Consider the following 19,992-nt stretch of genomic DNA (forward strand, 5'->3'; position numbering starts at 1 on the left):
AAGAGCCCGTGGCAACCTGTGCCAGCGTTCTCTTAAGGACTAGCGAATTGCAGAGATGTAGATGTCAAGCAAACTTCCTTAGTATACGAAAATGGTACCATAATGAAATGTAGTTGTACATTGCACACGGATGTTGTCGGGTAGGTCAGTTTAGTTCATAATTTCCCCTCCAAAATACATATACACATAATTCCCAAGTCCCTGCATTGACTCGGTATCTATTTTGAGTGCTTATGGCTAAACCTTCAAGGATCATAAGATTAAATACCACCCTCATGTATAGGGGACCCGTTTTTTCTTTCCTCCACCCCCACACTTTGTATCCCCCCCTTTCAGTATTTGCTATGGTCACAAAGACATTCTGCTGCTACAAGCAACACTATTTTAAAATAATGTAGGACCTGCCTTTACGCAGGCCATTACATACCTTTTAGTCTTTGCATATAAATCTGTAAACATAACAAAATAGCCTAAATTCAGTTTTAGAAATCAACATTTCCTGGCAAGGTGCAAAACGACTTTGCACTTTAGGCGACTGCCCCCATTGTGCACACAGAAGAAACAAAGGCCTGCGCCATTTCCCATGCCGGCACTTCCTCCATTTTGTATCTAATTGTCCCTGTGCCTGTAAAGGTCATTGCATGCGATTTCCTAGGCGCCACTGTTATTTCTGCAATTGACACGCGGTAATCCCCTGTACCTGCAGGTTGGAGTCCTGCACCAGCTGGAGCTGCTCTTTGATGACGTGCAGCTCCTCCTGCTGCGTCTTGATGTCCGCCTGCAGGATCCGCGTCCGCTCCTCCAGCTGCTCCTTCAGCTGGTGCATCATCCCCAGCTGTGCGGGGAAGGGGTACGCAGGGGGCTGCAAAAAAACAGAGGTCCAGGGATCAACCCGGGGGCACAACATGCACGGTTCTACAACTGCAGAATGTGTGTGAATACAAACAATTCTCAAACCAGCAGGAATGGTTACATAAGCATGCATGGATGAATGAACGGTAGGTACTTATATAGCGCAAAACAAGATAGGGGTGGGTGATCAACAGTGGACTATACTCTCTCGGAATCCCTCACCACCTTTAGAAGAAGACCTACATTCTCCAGGATGCAGCCCTGATGGTGCGCTGGAACAGCCATCTTGAAGACCAGACCTGCTGCTCCGCAGACTCCTTCTCGCTGGGTCCCTCACTGCTAACACACGCAGGCCTCCAATCGTAAGGCGTGGATCCTTTGAGACCCAAACTACACGATAACTGCCGCCCCAATGGCAGGGGTGTTGCTAGATCTGGAAAAGATCCGGGGCTAAGCTAATTTTGGGACTGTTGGGACTGGGACCTATCTAAACTTTTTGGTTGTAAACCCTGATCTTCTATCCAGGGCTACAACCAAAAGAAACAGGGCTATAGCCCCCGGAGCCCCCCCCCACAACGCCTCTGCCCAGTGGGATCTTTTAATGACATAAGATGGGCGAGGAGAATGAATGGGGCCGGGGCTGCATATGCATGCCGCAGAAGAGAACTCCTTGTCCTGCCCTCTCTCTGGATGGCACCCCAAACCAGGGGATGTTACTAAGCTGATGCAGCTCAGCTGTGCATCATCTGGCTGGGGGCAATGGGAGATGGTACTGTAGCAGGGACTGCAGCGCCCTCATTTGCCAGGTGCTTGAGCACTAGGTAATTTACAGAGACATTGTTGGCACACTCTCTTGGAGCAGGCTGCCTGCTCCCCATCTGCTTGGCTTGATGGGGGCTGTGAGTGCTGTTCCTGCAGCATGGAGTACAGCACACTTATGCATCAATGGTTAGACCGGGGAGCATCACTCAGCATGCTGCTGCAAGTACTTAGCCTGCTCAGCTTCCGCACCACTGCCTGCTTCTGCTCCATGCTGAATTGTTGCACTGTGTGCTCTCTCGCACGTGCCTGATGTGGGCCAGAACACTGTGCATTAATTTGCTGCAATCTGATCACATTCAGCCAAATGCTACAAACACAGAAACTTTGTAGCGACTGTCTCCTTGTCAGAGAATATCGTTCACACTTTATCAAGGTGTTTGCATTTCCCCTTGAGAGTAAAGCAGGTGTTTCTCATTCGTGAATACATCTAGTAGTGTTAGAGGTGTGAATTGTTGTCTTCACTTTGCTGGCAGTTTTTATCCTGAAACGGTTACTATTAACCCCCCAAAATAAATGATGGGTTTTGGTAAACATCCTTTCCCCTCCTTATTCCTTCTATGTTTCTGTGTCCCAGAATCGCCTGTCAATACACCAAAACGATTGGCGTTGTCATTGTTTGTTCTACTTTTGACCTCATATTGTGAATGCTAGTGGGTACCCTTGTTTTAAACTCAGGACTCCTATTGCACAGTATCTGCCATGAACCATAACATAGCCACAACATAGTATAACATATCTTAACATATAATACAACACAATAACATAGACATAACTTTGCATAGCACATCACAACATACAACATTAATAGAAGGTCCTTCGGCGATGAGGCCGCAAACCCAACCTACAGCAATGGCATATCATATAAACGTACCGGTATAGGCTGTTGAGCGGGGACTGTAGGTTGGGGTTGGGCCACAGTGTGATGCTGGGTTAGATGTTCCGATGGCACTTGAGGGGGAATTATAGCCTGAAAGACAAAACAATAGGTGATAATTGTGTCGTGGAGGCACTGCAATATGGTTCTGTTCTTTAATCAACATATACGTGGATATGAGCAAAGTGCATATTATAAACAAGGTACTTTTCTTAGTGGGGGTCTATAAAAGCAGCCTGGCACTCTCTGCTAGGCGTGAGGTATTCTGGCACTGAGTTTATTTCTCATATACATAATTTAAGCTCTGCAGATTTAGATAGGTACTCAGATCACACTTTCCAACCAAGTGTCCTTGGGTTCCTATCTCAGGGTCTGCAACCTGTGGCTCTCCAGATGATTTGGACTACTACTCCCGTGATCCCTTGCCAGTGACTATGCTGGCTAGAGATGATGAGAAATGTTGTCAAAACATCTGGCAAACCAAGCTTGCAGACCTGTGCCATAGCTCCAAGGGCAGCAAGTCCATTCCTTCAAGATCAAAGTCCGCTCCATGTTTTAGGATCTCAACACAAAATGCAGCTTAATGCCGTGAATCTAAGTTGTTTACGCTGTCATTGATTGTCCTGCACGCGTGGTGTGGTTCAGGGCTCTCAACGACTGTATATCATAGACCCTGGCCATAGCTTGATTGGTGCCATATAGAGAAACACTAAGATGTTGACAGAAGCATGTTGCAAACATGTGGTGTGTGGCTACCACTGAAAAAAGCGCATGGGAATGGTAACTCAGGTTCAAAACACTTTTCGGTAGCATTCATTGCACCCAGACCTACTGCACAAATGCTGGGATAGGGCCAGGACGCCAGGTCGCTCAATGGTTACAAAATATTTGCACAGAATATTAAAGACTGTGTAGTGGGCAGTGACCTTCCTGCCAAATGTTTTATAGATTTGGAATCGTGCCGCTCTCATGTAGCAAAACCCGATAACGGGCAATGCCCGCAATGACACCGTAAGGAAAGCAAAATCACCTAGCACACAATACAGCAGCTAATACCTTTCTGAAGAAGTCAGTGGGCCTCTTTACGAGTTTGGTAGTACATCGGCTATAAATCTGCCGATTTCTTGCCAAACTTGTTTAACGTTCCTGCCACTTGACCCTGTGGTATTACCAGGAGATTATGAGTTTATGAGTGGTGGTATGGAGGTGTCATCCCCTTTTTTGGAGGCCATAGGACCCGATGGGGATTTTTAACAGATTTACTGCAAGCGAAAATGTTGTGTAGTATATCTGCTGCATTTTGGGAGTAAAGGAGAGGATTTACCTCTGGCAATAATCCTCCAAGTTACCTCCAAATCTATAACATGTTGGGGCCGTAATATAGCCGGTAATTGGCCGTAACGGAATACCTGCCACTTTAGCACACCTCCATACTTGTAATGAGGCTCAGTGTCTCTGTCCTCAAGTAGCACGTATGTGTGTCCTCATTCTTGTACATGGTAGATCAGTGAGTGCTCATCCTTATACATTAATTATCTTCATCTGTAAAGTTACACTTATCCCGCAGAGAATCCTGGCACTGGTTAGGTACAGTAGATCCCTAACACTGAGGCTAATTTGGCAATAGCTGGGGTTCCGACTGCTCCTAAGTGCCATATGGTTTTCCTTAAAGCAGAGGGCAATATGAAGAGGATTCCATAACATGGGGGCAAGTACAAAGAAGGCACGGCCATCCTTCCTTACAGGGTAATAACAGGCATGATCATTGGAACCCGCGTCGCCGGGACAGGATGGATTCAACCCTCCCGTCTCAGATTAGGGATTTACTCCTCTTCCCACTTTCATGAACGGGACCTCGGGATCTCATGGGACTTGTGTCTGCCCCAGAGAGGAGGGTAAAGCCGAAAATTGGATCCTGGAGTCTGTGGAATGCATCATCTGCTGCCCTGCCGCGTACCACGTCTTCTCACATCTGTGAGAAGAGAACGGGGGGATGAGAGGGCAGGAGGTGGGGTGTCTTTGGAGATGTGTGCATGCAGCAGGTAAGAATCTATTTCCAGTCAATTACAAGCAGGTCATGTTGTACACATGTGAGAGTGGTGTTCGTCTGATGATATGGGATGGCTAAAGTCAGGGCATTCTGGTAGTTCAGCCTATCTGAAGCCCTTTCATTCGAGGGCAAAGCATCCAGGCCAGCTGTGCGAAGCCTTGCAGCCTTCAAGACGAATGGAAATGTGCTAATTTAGTCACTTCCATGTCCCAGTGAAGGCATAAATGCAACACATCTGGTTAATTGTTTAAGGGAAGTTGAATGTTAGAAAACTCATTCCAATATATGCACCGTAAAACAAGTCATCCATCTTGGCCCTAACAGCACATGTACGATTTTTTCTGATCTGTGTCCTCAACTAACCTTATTTAATCTACCTTTTAAGCATATTTCTACAGAAAGAGAATAGGATTTGTTTTGGTCGCATGACCTTGATAGGTCATCCCAGATTATTCATCTTCATATAGTGTTATTTTTTTATTACACCTGTTCAAAAGAATGTCTTCTTAGATTGATATTGTGTTAATAACTACAGTCATTGGCTCTCTTATGAACTCTAGAATATCTCACTGTATCTGGACATTGCTGAATGCCAAGTAGCCTGATTACAACAATTTCAGAATCAGGCCAATCAGTGGACTTTTAGGAGTCAGTTTCTCCTTGGCGACAAACTCTGCACCGGCTTTCTGAAAAATGTTGAGGTATTTTGAACTTCTTATGCCTTGTTTTCAATGCTTACAAGGTCTTGCCTTTAAGAATTTATAAATCAAGCTTCAAACGATATCAACAGCTTCTGTCGCCTATTCCTAGATCCAACTGTAAATCTAGAGGTGATCTTAGATTTGTTATCTCTGGTCCTAAGCTTTAGAATTTTCTTCCTTGTAATATTCGGCAGTTTGACATTTTTTAGAGTTTCGTAAAGCTCTTAGGATGTGGCTTTTTTGTTAAATTCTTTAAACCAATGGCGGTTCTGTGCAAGGATCGTACACCCAATAAATCCCCCAAATCAAATTCACGGATCACATCAGGTCTCAAGATATTGGCTCGGTAGGGCGTGATCCCACCAGACATTCAAAGCATGTACTTCTGTAGATTGAATGTCAAAGGTCAAATCTTTGACTTTAGCACTGTGTCTTCTGAAGATAAACATTCACAGAAGTCCACAAGCCTGAACTTTAGAGCCAATGGAGCACAAAAATTACAGTTTGCCCACTGTTGAAATATCCTTCCTAAAACCTACCATTCTACGACATTTCACACAGGTGGACATGATACAGGTGTAACAGCACACATAACGAGTAGGGACCGGTGCCAGTGTGAATTTGTGTACCTAAAAGGGGCTAGATTGAAACTGGCTTGAGCGTACATTTCAATCCTCTTCCGTATTCACAATCGTGGGCAGGTTGACATCGTACAAAACATGTGATTGGGAACCAAGTCTACCTGAGTGCTGGAGGGGGCCATCCGCATGATGGCCTTATCTTGTTGGCTCATTGGCATCGACTGTCTTGAAGGCGTGCTGGCTTCCGTGGGTCTCATGGACGACGTGGCTGAAAGAAGCACAATGACATCATAACTAAAGCGCGAATGCTACAGAGTGAGCATAGCACCCTTACGTTCAATGAGTTTGCAATGGATTGCTTCTCTGTTTACTGTGATGCAATATTAGATGCAGTGCTTATGAAAAGCTCATTGGGGTCTCAGAGATTGTCCTTGATGTTGGAGCTTCAGGAGAATTCATCCATTTAGAAACTAATTCCCTAAACCAGAATATCACCATTAAAGAAATTACCTTTGCATTTTTTTTGGCTAATTATCTCTAAATAACTTTGCAAATAACAAGCAGGTCCCCATTCCCACAAAATGGAATTTGTTAGGATCGGGGTTGAAAGCCCGAGGTAGAAATGTTCGAGGGAGAAAAGACTGAAGATTATTTTTCCAAAATAACCTTCAGTATTTTCTCCCCTGAACATATCCGACTTGGTACCCACCCCCACCCCTACCACCACCCGCACATACCTTGCTGCCGATTCGCTGTGTCCCAGTGATTCCCGTTCCCTTTCACTTCCGTGATCGGGAATCGGGAATTGGCACCGCAGGATCATTTCCTTTTTTTTTCTTTTTTTTCTCAGGCCTGCTGCGGGGGGGACCCCCGCATCCCCCGCTCACAATATAGAGAGCAAGGGTGCGGGGGACACCTCTGCAGCCCCCAGTACTGTATGCGTGATTTGGTCAAACTTTTCGACTGTTCAGAATTTTCGAACGGCCGAAATTCGTCCAAATCAGGCATTTGGACTAAATTACTCAGTCATTTTGGACCATTACATTTGTTGTACTTTGCAAGGGTCTTGTTGCTATGCTTCCAATGAGAAAAAACCGTAACCCTTAAATTGTGTAAGTACTAGTGTGTTGTAAATCATTCTGCCTGACTACTAGCATGGGGGGGGGTGTGTGTTAACCTTTCCCAGGAAGTTCTTTGTAATCTGCTTTAATTTGTAGAGGCAATATCACCTGTGCACCTAGAGGCTTGGATATGCATCAGGACCTCAGCAAAGGTTTTTGGGTTCTCTCTTTTGCTAATTATTTAGAGGGATCCTGCTTGGGTTCAGAACAATTCCAAAGAAAGCTATAGCACCTTTTAAGAAATTCTTAAAAAGTGAACTGGAAGCAATTTCTCTGGGGCAATGTGCCCATCTATGGCCAGGACATTGAGCTTACACGTGTGTCAGAGGCCTAGACAGGGTAGGGCCTGAGCAGGCAAGACCCACCCAAAATCTGTAAAAGCCCACACAGCAGCACTATGTGGGAATTTACATATGCCAATGTCACTGCAGTGGGCCCAACTACATTAGCGTCAGGCCCCAACTTGTCTTGGGTATTTTCTAGTGTGACCTCCGACCTTCGCATGCCCTCCCGGTGCTTTCGGACCTATCAAAGAAGCAGCATTGGGGGGGGGATCAGTAGGATAGCTGGAGGAGAGCAAATTTGCTTTTGCTAAAGTGGTGGTTTAAGGCAGACTGGAGAAGCAGAGCTTTGTTGCAGGTATGCATGTCCATGCCATGAAATGTGTTGCTAGTCTTCTGATGAGAGCAGATCAAAGGCTATGCTGCTGGTAAGCCTTGACGTGTTGGCAAGGGTGTGGGGGATGTCCCGATCTGTCGGGTTGCTGTGTCCTGAGACATCCTCCCAGCCTGCATGGGGAAGCGTTGGTGTGTTAGCCAGTGCATATGATCAAGGAGCAGATGAGGAGAAGGTTGAGCAGGGGAGCTTGCTATATTTAGGATCTGCCAGGTTGCTGTGTCCTGAGACATCCTCCCAGCCTGCATGGGGACGCGTTGGTGTGTTAGCCAGTGCATATGATCAAGGAGCAGATGAGGAGAAGGTTGAGCAGGGGAGCTTGCTATATTTAGGATCTGTCGGGTTGCTGTGTCTTGAGACATCCTCTCAGTCTGCATGGGGACGCGTTGGTGTGTTAGCCAGTGCATATGATCAAGGAGCAGATGAGGAGAAGGTTGAGCAGGGGAGCTTGCTATATTTAGGATCTGTCGGGTTGCTGTGTCCTGAGACTTCCTCTCAGCCTGCATGGGGGCGCGTTGGTGTGTTAGCCAGGGCATATGATCAAGGAGCAGATGAGGAGAAGGTTGAGCAGGGGAGCTTGCTATATTTAGGATCTGTCGGGTTGCTGTGTCCTGAGACTTCCTCTCAGCCTGCATGGGGGCGCGTTGGTGTGTTAGCCAGGGCATATGATCAAGGAGCAGATGAGGAGAAGGTTGAGCAGGGGAGCTTGCTATATTTAGGATCTGTCGGGTTGCTGTGTCTTGAGACATCCTCCCAGCCTGCATGGGGACGCGTTGGTGTGTTAGCCAGTGCATATTATCAAGGAGCAGATGAGGAGAAGGTTGAGCAGGGGAGCTTGCTATATTTAGGATCTGTCGGGTTGCTGTGTCTTGAGACATCCTCCCAGCCTGCATGGGGACGCGTTGGTGTGTTAGCCAGTGCATATGATCAAGGAGCAGATGAGGAGAAGGTTGAGCAGGGGAGCTTGCGATATTTAGGATCTGCCGGGTTGCTGTGTCCTGAGACATCCTCCCAGCCTGCATGGGGACGCGTTGGTGTGTTAGCCAGTGCATATGATCAAGGAGCAGATGAGGAGAAGGTTGAGCAGGGGAGCTTGCTATATTTAGTATATGTCGGGTTGCTGTGTTCTGAGACATCCTCCCAGCCTGCATGGGGACGCGTTGGTGTGTTAGCCAGTGCATATTATCAAGGAGCAGATGAGGAGAAGGTTGAGCAGGGGAGCTTGCGATATTTAGGATCTGTCGGGTTGCTGTGTCTTGAGACATCCTCCCAGCCTGCATGGGGACGCGTTGGTGTGTTAGCCAGTTTATATTATCAAGGAGCAGATGAGGAGAAGGTTGAGCAGGGGAGCTTGCTATATTTAGGATTTGTCGGGTTGCTGTGTCCTGAGACATCCTCCCAGCCTGCATGGGTACGCTTTGGTGTGTTAGCCAGGGCATATGATCAAGGAGCAGATGAGGAGAAGGTTGAGCAGGGGAGCTTGCTATATTTAAGTGTTGGGTGGCATGAAGTGGACGGGGAGTGCTACTACAGAGGCACGCGAGTTTCGGGCAGTGTGCCAGGTTGATGTTTAGATATTAGTCACGGAATACAGTTGTCACCTTATCCACGAGCTGCCAAAATATCTAATTAGTATTGGAGGCCTTAGTTCTTCGACATGCGCAAGAGATAACATTTACTACATGTTTAATGAACACCTGCTTTGGGGGAAGATGGTTTGCTCCAATTTGCGTTGATTTGCCCTGAAGACAATGCATTCTAATTAGGCATTTTCTTCATAGGTAATGAATAAAGTCTGTACAAATCTAGTTGGATTTCAGAAAATTGGTGGAAAGTGTTACCTAATGCCACCATAATAGTGCTTTCTTTTTCATTTTGCATTAACAAAACATTGTTACCATTGCAGTGTAATACATACATGCTGAATCTGATAGCGCCGTGTGCGAAGACCTCCGGGAGCTATGGGATGAGACGGACACCCGATCTCTGCTCGTGTCCTGATTCGTTGCACATTGCCGGATGTCGATATAACTATTATGGCTCTGGAAGGGAACAAACACAGAAGTACACATCACGACGTTGGACGTAGAAATGAAGGAGCACACCGAATCTCGCTGAGAGACCTTCCACGCGGCACACGGAGAGTCAACCAACACTGCGGGCATTCTTAACTATTAACTGCCTGAAGTGTGAATCAACCCTCCCTCTAAAGACTGGACTCAAGTTGGCCTGGGTCATAAGCATCTCACATGGGCCTGAGAACCTCCATCCCAGCCCTCTGCATGGTAACCCCTGGTAAGAAGTGGTCCCCATTAGTGAGGAACACGTCTCCCCATACGTGCCAGCATGCCTCATCCCAATCCAGAGATGCTAGTCTAGTCTTGCAATTTCCGTTGCATCATGGGTTTGCTGGGCTGGATTTAGAATGATGAAATTCAGGACTACAAGTCCTAGGATTCAACGAAAAACAGGACTGGACTAGCATCTCCTGAATGGATTGGGGAGTTTTGGCTTATATGTATCCCTTCCCAGTGACTTCTGCAAATACCTCACTCTCAACCCCCTGGATCCCTCCCTGTTTTACTGAAGCTAGGCAACCCACTGCCTTTCTTTTCTTTCTGCCACCTGGTATACATTAGACGGAAAGTTACCTGTCTATGACTGGCATCAGTGGTGGAAATGGAAAAAATGTGGTGGGGGATTCCACAACACAAGGGCCGGGGTGGGGGAGGCCCAAGGGGCGTGGTCTAGAGGGGGCGGGGCTCGTAATGGACATCCAGCAATGCTGGAATACGTTAAAAAAAAAAAAAAAACGCCCGCGACGGCAGCATTGCCTTTTACCGTGGCTTTGGCACTGGTGGGCAGTGTACTGCACAATGCTCGCTACATGTACAACTGAAAGGAATCAGTTGTGCATGTAGCGAGCATTGTGCATTACACACCAGTGCCAAAGCCGGCGATAAAAGGCAATGCTGCCGTCGCGTGCGGTTTTCTTATTTTTTTTTTTTTACTATTCCAGCGCGGTTCATGGTATTGGGCGGCTGACTCTGGCCGGATCCCGAGATCCGGCTCCATTACTGGTGCCGGATCTCGGATCCGCCGAGAGCTGGCCCAATGACCAGCACTGACTGGCATGTTATGAAAAGAATGCGGCGAAGCTACTGTGCCGAATGTGAGGATTGACCAAGCAGCATTTCAGTGCGATGCTTCAAGAGTGAAGCATGACCCAGTATCTATACCTGCGATTGCCTTACATCTAAAAACAACCATCACCCTCACCCTTCACGTCCTCTTTATGTAGCTCCAGAGTGTGCAACCTGCGGCTCTCGGGATGCTTTTGACTACAGCTCCCATCAGCCATAGCCAGCATAGCTAATGATGAAGGATCATGGGAGTCATAGTCCAAACCTATGGAGAGCAGCAGGTGGTAGATCCCCGGTGTAGCTAATGAACTGCTGTGGTTTCATACGTACATATGTTACTGTGGGAAGCCAGAGGAAGGAGGTGTAGTGCTGCAATTAAGACACTCTCTGCAACAGCGCCTCGATGCCCAAGGGCTGTTAGTGCGCTTTACAAATACAAATAAATAAATAGGTGTAATGAGCATCACATGCCCTATCAGCCTTACGATGATATGTTCACTGGCACATTGCTGTAGAAGCGGCATTCGAGTCCCGGGGGTGGGTGGGAGAGGTGGGGGCGAGGTTCACACTGATCCCTAAGGTCAAGCACACCTTGCAAAGGGCAGTGGGATTCAATATGCTAGTGGCTGACCCCTAACCGGGAGGCAGGATCTCTTGCTGGTTTCCGGGACTGCATAAAAGGGAGCTAACGAACATCTTCGACACGTCTCGAATTCTCCATTTGCTCCTTGTCTGTCGCTCCCTGGTCTCATCTTTTGAAGTTCTAAGTCACTGTATTCAGCCATGCACAATAATTACTTTGCGTAATATATCCAGTGTTCTATATAGCGCTGTTATCAGGAGGTATCCATTTTCAGAGCGCTTGGTAACCAATGTTACTTATTATCATCATTATTACCCACAATGCATTGCTCAATTTACCGATCTGGGGAAGGGTGAAAGGCTGAGTGGACCACATCGGCGTATCAGGTTGAGCCGATTGCACTTGAACTATCATCCCAGTCTACTACCAAAACCACCATGTAGACTTAGAGCAAGTACAGCCCCCTCAAAAACGCCTTTTTGGAAATACAACAATGATCCTGCGATTAACACTGCTAATGGGAACACTGAGTCAAGGTATTGTTTTTAAATGTCTATATAGAGGAGCTTCTCTAAAACCAAAAGTCAGAAGCTGCAGCATTGCAGCAGCGTCGCTGCCATTATTCCATTGATGTCCAGTATGGGTCACACGTTCCTAGTGTTCCGCTAAGGTAGAAGACCTGGTGTGAGCCCCTGGGGTCTTTTGACTCCACGTGCAGGGGGGTACACAATGTGCCCGTGTTTTTCATTGCAGAGTAACTTTAACTGGTTACCTATGAAGGAGCCCACCCAGGTTGGCGGCCGCTTTTATGCATTTCGGGGAGCGCAGCGTGGCTGTACTTTGGGGTTGAGACTTCTAACCGTGTCTTAGAAACCCCTCGGCTGAGGTCCTGAAGATGGACATTGCTCCTGTGTGTGGACAGAGTGCCATTGCTATAATGGATGTGGCTATGTAGCGCTCGGGAGCAATTTTGAGACTTTGTAGTCCATTGCATTATTAATCACTAATAAATGCATTCAAGCATATAGTTGCGACCTGCGGGCCTCGGACTTCCAGAAGCAGCGAAGGTCTAAGCCAGATCCAGCCATGCCGGCTTGGGTTTCTGGAATTTGGTTGGAATCCACACCCCGAGTGTTAGCCCGAGAAAGAAGACGAAAACGTGTTGACCACCATTGACGGGGAGAAGCCCCACTATATGAACTGACACAACCCGTGAAATTAGCACTTGGAACCCTCATCCTCAGGACCTGTTAAGGTGAGAAGGTGCCCTACGAAAGAAGACACCTGACCAGAAGATGTTTCACGGATCCCTCAAGACCGCCTTAAGCCGCCATAACAGTGGAAACTGACCGGTATCCTGGGGCACGAATGTCCATTTCCCAGAGGGAGGCAGGGGCCGCTGCATGTCTTCTGAGTCTCTACAGCCCAGATGCTGGAAGTGACTGCGCCACTAGGGAAAGGGCTCATGGGAAGTCAGGATAGCAGCAGCTTGTGGAGTCTAAGAGCAGCATCTGTCAAGTAAAGCAAGCCTGTTCACTGGTGCCGGCCCTTCTGCGCTATCCCCACTTCTGCCTGTTCACCTGCATTGAGGAGGTACTTGAACTCTGGTATGACTATTACTCTGTATCACTTCTACCCCCCTTCCCTCCAGAGAACTTGGCTATAATTGGATGACCATGTCTGCCAATAAGTAAGCACAAGACATGTGAAGAAGCCCTGTGCGTCCCTTTCAAGAACAATATACCAGCCTCTACCCCAGAACCTTGATAGAAATCCCAATGGAGGCGTGAGCTTCTGTGTCACAGAGCCCTCTCTCTGGAACTCCCTACCACCCAACATCAGAAACGAGCGAGCGAGCCTACCCAACCTTTAAAAAACGTGTTAAACTTGGCTGTATCTGCTTTCTGCAACCTATTCATGTCTTCTGTAGAAACACTGTGATATCTCAGGGTTTGGGCGTTACACAAATGCAATAAATAAATAAATAACAGCTTGTCTGCCGTGGTAGAGCAAATCGGGTATTCATACATTAAAACCCTGGCAAGTAGGCGAGGGGCACACATCCAAACATGGGCTTTACCTTCACAGAAGCTGTGGTCACTTCTACCGTGGACTCTTCAAGGCCAAGATCGCGCCTTCTTTTAGCCCGAACCTCTGCGTAGCTACGAATAAAGAAAGGTGTTTATTCTCTTTCCAAATTCATGTTCTTAGGAAGAAAACAAAATAGACAACAGTAGCCGCCTAGTCTAACAATGAGGCCCCGTCACCATGACACCTTGCATGTGTTTAGCATAGGACCGCCACACATTTTTATTACAGAAAATGCTCACAGACCAACAGGTAGACTATATAGTTTAGCATCTGGCCAGATCTAGTCCCACCTTTCCCTATATTTCTCAAATCAGACCCCAATTGTGATATACAAACTTTCCCCATGCATCAAAATCATTTTTAACAACGTACGTCAGGACATGTGTGTCTTTAATGCATCCATGGATTCGTGAGTCAGACGGCTGTCATATGTTCGCAATCATCATGAGCACACTTAAAGAATAGAACAAAGGAGAGCGCCGTTTCTGCTTTGGTTCATCAGAGCTGGAGTTAGAACCTGATTTGTGGCAATGTTTCTGCTTTGGTTCATCAGAGCTGGAGTTAGAACCTGATTTGTGGCAATGTTTCTGCTTTGGTTCATCAGAGCTGGAGTTAGAACCTGATTTGTGGCAATGTTTCTGCTTTGGTTCATGAGAGCTGGAGTTAGAACCTGATTTGTGGCAATGTTTCTGCTTCGGTTCATTGCACTGCGAGTTAGCATCTGATTTGCGGTGCCATTTCTACTTCGGTTCATTGGATTGTGAGTTAGCATTAAATACATATTTTCAACAGGGACGTCATTTCACCAAAATGCCACGGGAAACTGAAATTACATCACACGACCCTTGACCTCTGATGACATCACAGGAAGTGATGTAATTTGATCCCAACCCGAAGTGACATCATGGGAAATGATGGAACAGGATCTTTCACCCGTTGACAAAATAAGAAGTGGCATCACATAGCATTGCTCCTATGTATACTATGAAAAATATGGTCACGATATCACTGTAATGTGATATACATTCATACAAGAATGGATCACCATATGTATCGTTAATATCACTGTGTATAGGCCTATATTAAAGTGATTGCAAGCAGATGTCCAAGGCCAAATCAAAATGATGTGTTATTATAAAGCACTTACGCTTGAGCGCTTTATATAGAGCAAATATACATACAATATCACCCAACCTGTGTTGGTACTCATTTATCAACCTCAGAATGATGAAAGGCTGAGTTGGCCTTGCCGGAATTGAAACCTGCAACCTGCAGATCACAGCCACTGAGCTATTTTACCGGCTATAGCTAACTTACCGGCTATAGTAAAATGAGCAATTAAATATGTGAATGCTTTCAAAGTCAGAAAGCAAATTACACTCTGTAGTTGATACCATTAAATTGGTAACTGAGATTTAACATCAGGCCTGTTCATCTGCAGGTCTGGTGCAAAGTTGGCCATATGTCAAGCCTGCGTGGATCTACTTTTCAGGCTTCAGAGGCTGGCAAAATGTATACCGTTGGGAGGGTTCATAACTGTATATTAAAGAGTTTAGAGTAGCGATGGGAATGTAGGGCACACACATGGCATCCCGTACTCTGGGCACTCTATACCTCATGTCTACAAACAAACATCCTAAACAGCATGCCATGGAGATAGGGAAGATGGACACATTACAACAAAGCATTAATTGTGGCACAATGAATTCAAGGGCCACTTTATGTGCTATGGTCAAACATTTCTACACTGTACACAAGCTTTTAGGCACAAGGATGTCGTCAAGTGACCCAGGACACCAAGATGGAATGTCTTGTGATGATTGTAACAGATACAATGGCAGAAAAATACATGCAATAACTGCAACTTGTGTAAGGCAAAACACATAGTCCAAAAAGGATGCTTATTCTACTCTAAATGCTTTTTGGACATTTTTGTCTGCATTGTGAATTTAAGGTGTTTAAGAACAGACTAAATTAGTGATTCACCCCCTGACGTGTGCCTGAAATAAACCTTTGATAATTCTAGTCATTATCGTATAGAATTCAAGAAAGACAAATTATGTGTTATTCCTTTTCTTTCTTATTTAGGGTCACTGCTCAAACTGTTACACTTGTGGAACCCCCGGTGTTTTCAAGAGGCCTGAACACGAAAGCCAGCCACCCCAGAAACATAGAGCCACATGGCACTAGCCACAGCCCAGGAGATGCAATTAAAGAACTATCTTTTTAGGGGTAACAAGGGAGACCTCAGGTGTGACCCTGAAATGACATCTCTGGCGTTCCAACTTGAAGACTGTTAAAGAGCACCCACTTCTGCAGGTTTTGCAATCCTGTTTGCTATATAAGTGCTCATTTTAAGTGAGGTTGTGGTCTGCTCCAAGGCATTTTCATTTTTTGACGGTCGGAGTGTAAATAGGCACGGGAATCTCGGGAGCTTCCCGGTTCTCGTGCCTTTTGACGCCCCCACCAACAAACGTGTGGTCATGATGGTCACCATGTATGAGCATGGCGGACCGTATTACCCTGACTCCCTATGTATCCCACCTGCTTTATTCACATGCTAATAGGGGGCGGTAATCTAGGTGGATTTTACGCCTCTTCATCCATACCAAAATTGCTGTCATTCCCCCCATGGAAAGGGGACGTGCATGGGCCATATTTCTCATTCTGAATCCCGCTCCATCAGGGGAAGCCTGGTGCAAATTAAATGGATGGTAAAAACAGGCAGAGTTTGTCTCCACTGTATCCATCCCATTGAATGCTTTATTCAAAAAGAGGCTGGAGGAGGCTTTGCCTGGGCTCCCAAAGACAGCTGGAGTCTGACCTCGCATATAATGAGTGAGGCACCCAGCTCCATAAGCAATGTCTTACATTAAGGTCAATGTTCTGGACGGGTAAAGCCCAAGGAGCATCATCCCAACAGAGCATCTACAAGACCTCCCTGCAGCAGACTGCACCTAACTGTGTCCTGCTGTACACACAGCATGCATGCATATGGCATACAGTCAGAGGGCCATAAGCTAGGGTATGGACATTATCCAACTTGATTATGACCTCTCCCGAGCAACCATCAGGCAGCTTGCAATGCGGTCTTACATCAGGAGTTTCAGCACGCGTTCCTTGCCTCCTGATTGGCTGCCTCCCACGTGCCGGGTGCTGATTAATATAATACATACTGCTAACACATGGAACCTTTGTAAACATGATAGAAGTCTGTGTACAGAGAGAAAAAGGTGTCTCACTAGACATCTCGTGAGGCCATTTTGTCCCTTGTAATTCTAGCGTGGCATTTGGTATGAAAAATTGTTCAGACTGGTAGCATGTTATTTAAAGCTATGTGTTATGTGTGAGGAATCATTTTAATTGGCATCATGTGGAGTTTGGTGAAGAGGACAAATACTGCAAATTTGAAAATAACAGCAGTGCACGCTTATGGCCGTGCACTATATAAATATACCATTACCGGGTATTTACATACCGTTTGGAAATATAAGCTGGTTGTGAAATGTGATTTCCAGTTAGAGACTGGCACTTTATAAAAGTGCCACTAGATGGCGTCATAGCCCAAGCCTTGGTCTCAAAAGGTACTCAAATCGACGCAGGGATCAGGAATGAGTGGGGCGCAGGGCTTTGTGCCAGTGTTTGAAATGTACCATTGATACGCATAATCCGTCGAGTTCTCCAAAGCCGTGTTTGCTGCCGAGGCCGAGTGCGTTATGTACTGGATCAGATGTCATCTCACCGGTGCGTTATGTACAGGATCAATTGTTTCCTCTCACTGAAACGAAATAAAGACACAGATGCTCCCCCATCGCGTTTGGATGTCTTCCGCCTGCATCAGGCATTGGATGTCTACTCTAGGTATCACCTCCTTCTAAATATTTGGACCTACAATTGGTGGTGGATGGTGAAGGTGGGTAGGTCTGGTTTTGGAATTGGCGAGGATGAGATTTTTTGTAAAATTCCTACAGGAGAAAAAAGGCATATCGATAGGGTGACCAGATAAAAAAAAACAAAAAAACCGGAAGGCCATAGACATACAGGTAGGACTACCGTTAATACAAATACAACTGTAGTCCTACTTATATGCTGCTGGCCTTTTGCAGGGGGTGGGGGCGTGTGTGTGTGTGTGCTCACAGGCACACTCCTCTCATTAGGAGGATAGCACAGGGCAACGTGTTCCCCTTGGGAGCAAGACAACACAGAGCACCACAGGTTCGATTCCCGGGTCCACGCTTAGAAACCTCTGGGTATTAAGTGCCTTATAAATAACCTATCATATCATATAATATCATTAGAGGAGAGCGCCGGGAAGAGGGCGTGAGAAGCATTTCACGCCCCCATTCGCGCAGGAAGAGTTGCGTCGGGACCCGTTTTCGGGATTTCGAAAATCGGGTCAATAACCGGGACTGTAACCACCCACCCTTGCAAACTCCGGACAGGGATTTTAAAATTAAAAAAATCACGGTAGCCCGAGACGGAGGGCGATTTCCCCGGACTGTCCTGGGTAAACTGGGATGTCTGGTCATCCTACTTATCGTACACATTTTCTAAGACAGACCTATTTGCTTTGGCAATTCTCGATACAGAAGATGTACCTGTGAACAGAATTGCAAAAGCTTCTACTTCATGATGTCTGCCAGATTTCCATGTTCACTGTTTGCACTGCAGCGTTATTCGTGCCTTCATTTCTCGTTCGCATGCACAGGAAGGCCTGTCTGGATCAGACACTGCTGCTTGTCACTGCAAATCAGCTGTCCATTAATTTTCGGGGCATAGGATGCAGCAGGTGAACAAGGAAGGAGAGGGATGCTAAGAATCCTGAAAAGCGCCTAGAGCCTAAGTCAGGTGCGCAGAACTCTAGGAAAACACCTAGAGATTGAGCGGGGTGTTGCAAACCCGAAGACATGAAAGAGGGGTGCTGTGAACTAAGCGCCCAGAGCCAGAGGGGGTGCAGAGTACTGTGGAAAGCATCTCGACCTTGAAGTGTTGAAACTTCTAGAGTGATTGCATGAAACGACAAGAGAGAGCTTCACACAAACCAATAATTAAGACATTGAGGGGCCGATTCATGGAACAAACGTGCGCCGAAAATCTTCGCGCAAGCATGCGCAAGCATGCGCAAGCGGAAAAAAACAGGCGCACGCGTGCGATTCATGGAAGTCCCTGCGCGTGTTCACCGCGGGATGTGCGCGAAACCCATGCATGGCGCACAAGTCACTGCAACATCGCGAAAGGCGTGCGCGACGCGCACAGTGAAAGCGCACAACCTCAGCGCACACACCAGAAAGTGGGCGGGACATGGGGCGTAACGCGCGGAATGGGGAACAACACGCGAAAATAAGGGCGTAACTGGGGATGTACTGCAGGGAAGCAGACGGAACGCCCACACGCACTCGAACCACACGTATTCATGGAATCGAATAGGGCAAAGCCACGCACAGCCAAAGACACGCACAAGCTGAAACACGGCCGCCACACGAAGGCAGGCGGTAGAGTCCCAGCGCATCAAAAAAGTGGCGCGCGGGAAGTCAAATACGCGATTGAGCGGGGTACGTGGATTTCAGGGGTGCGCGAGAAATACTACACGCGATTGGCCTGGGTACGTGTATTACAGGGGTGCGCGAGAAAATCTACACGCGATTGGTCTGGGTACGTGGATTTCAGGGGTGTGCGAGAAATTTTACACGCGATCGGGCCTGGGGGAGCGGGCTACGTGTATTACAGGGGTTCGCGTGAACTTTTTCACGCGATCGGGCCTGGGGGAGCGGGCTACGTGTATTACAGGGGTTCGCGTGAACTTTTACACGCGATCGGGCCTGGGGGAGCGGGCTACGTGTATTACAGGGGTTCGCGTGAACTTTTTCACGCGATCGGGCCTGGGGGAGCGGGCTACGTGTATTACAGGGGTGCGCGGGAAGTTCCACACGCGAATAGCCTGGGCGCGTGTATTTCAGGGGTGCGCGGGAAGTTTTACACGCGAATAGCCTGGGCACGTGTATTTCAGGGGTGCGCGGGAAGTTTTACACGCGAATAGCCTGGGCGCGTGTATTTCAGGGGTGCGCGGGAAGTTTTACACGCGAATAGCCTGGGCGCGTGTATTTCAGGGGTGCGCGGGAATTTTCTCACGCGATTTCAGCAGGGTACGTGTATTTCAGGGGTGCGCGGGAAGTTTTACACGCGAATAGCCTGGGCGCGTGTATTTCAGGGGTGCGCGGGAATTTTCTCACGCGATTTCAGCAGGGTACGTGTATTTCAGGGGTGCGCGGGAAGTTTTACACGCGAATAGCCTGGGCGCGTGTATTTCAGGGGTGCGCGGGAATTTTCTCACGCGATCGGGCCTGGGGGAGCGGGGTACCACTCACCGTCTGCCTTGTGTGTAGTAGAACGCGTAGCCAACACCCGCTGTGAAGTAATAGCGTGTGAACCCCAACGGATGGAAAACACACGCACCGCACGAAAAGCACGTACAGAACATAAAGGCACGCGGGATCTCCAA

At 47.2% G+C, this 19,992-nt stretch overlaps 1 protein-coding gene across 3 annotated transcripts in view; it reads right to left on the reverse strand.

The window, feature by feature from the left end:
* Positions 1 to 19,992, reverse strand: part of PASD1 (PAS domain containing repressor 1) — a 622,352-nt gene that overhangs the window by 80,731 nt on the left and 521,629 nt on the right. For all 3 annotated transcript variants that reach the window (XM_069612735.1, XM_069612734.1, XM_069612736.1), the window contains 5 exons: positions 13,483 to 13,564; positions 9,595 to 9,718; positions 6,042 to 6,148; positions 2,546 to 2,641; positions 701 to 862 (listed from right to left, as the gene is read on the reverse strand). In XM_069612735.1, the coding sequence (XP_069468836.1) occupies positions 701 to 862; positions 2,546 to 2,641; positions 6,042 to 6,148; positions 9,595 to 9,718; positions 13,483 to 13,564 (571 nt within the window). The remainder of the gene's footprint in view (positions 1 to 700; positions 863 to 2,545; positions 2,642 to 6,041; positions 6,149 to 9,594; positions 9,719 to 13,482; positions 13,565 to 19,992) is intronic.

Source organism: Ambystoma mexicanum, chromosome 5p (assembly GCF_040938575.1).
Source record: "Ambystoma mexicanum isolate Mex_15411 chromosome 5p, UKY_AmexF1_1, whole genome shotgun sequence".
Lineage (NCBI taxonomy): Eukaryota > Metazoa > Chordata > Amphibia > Caudata > Ambystomatidae > Ambystoma > Ambystoma mexicanum.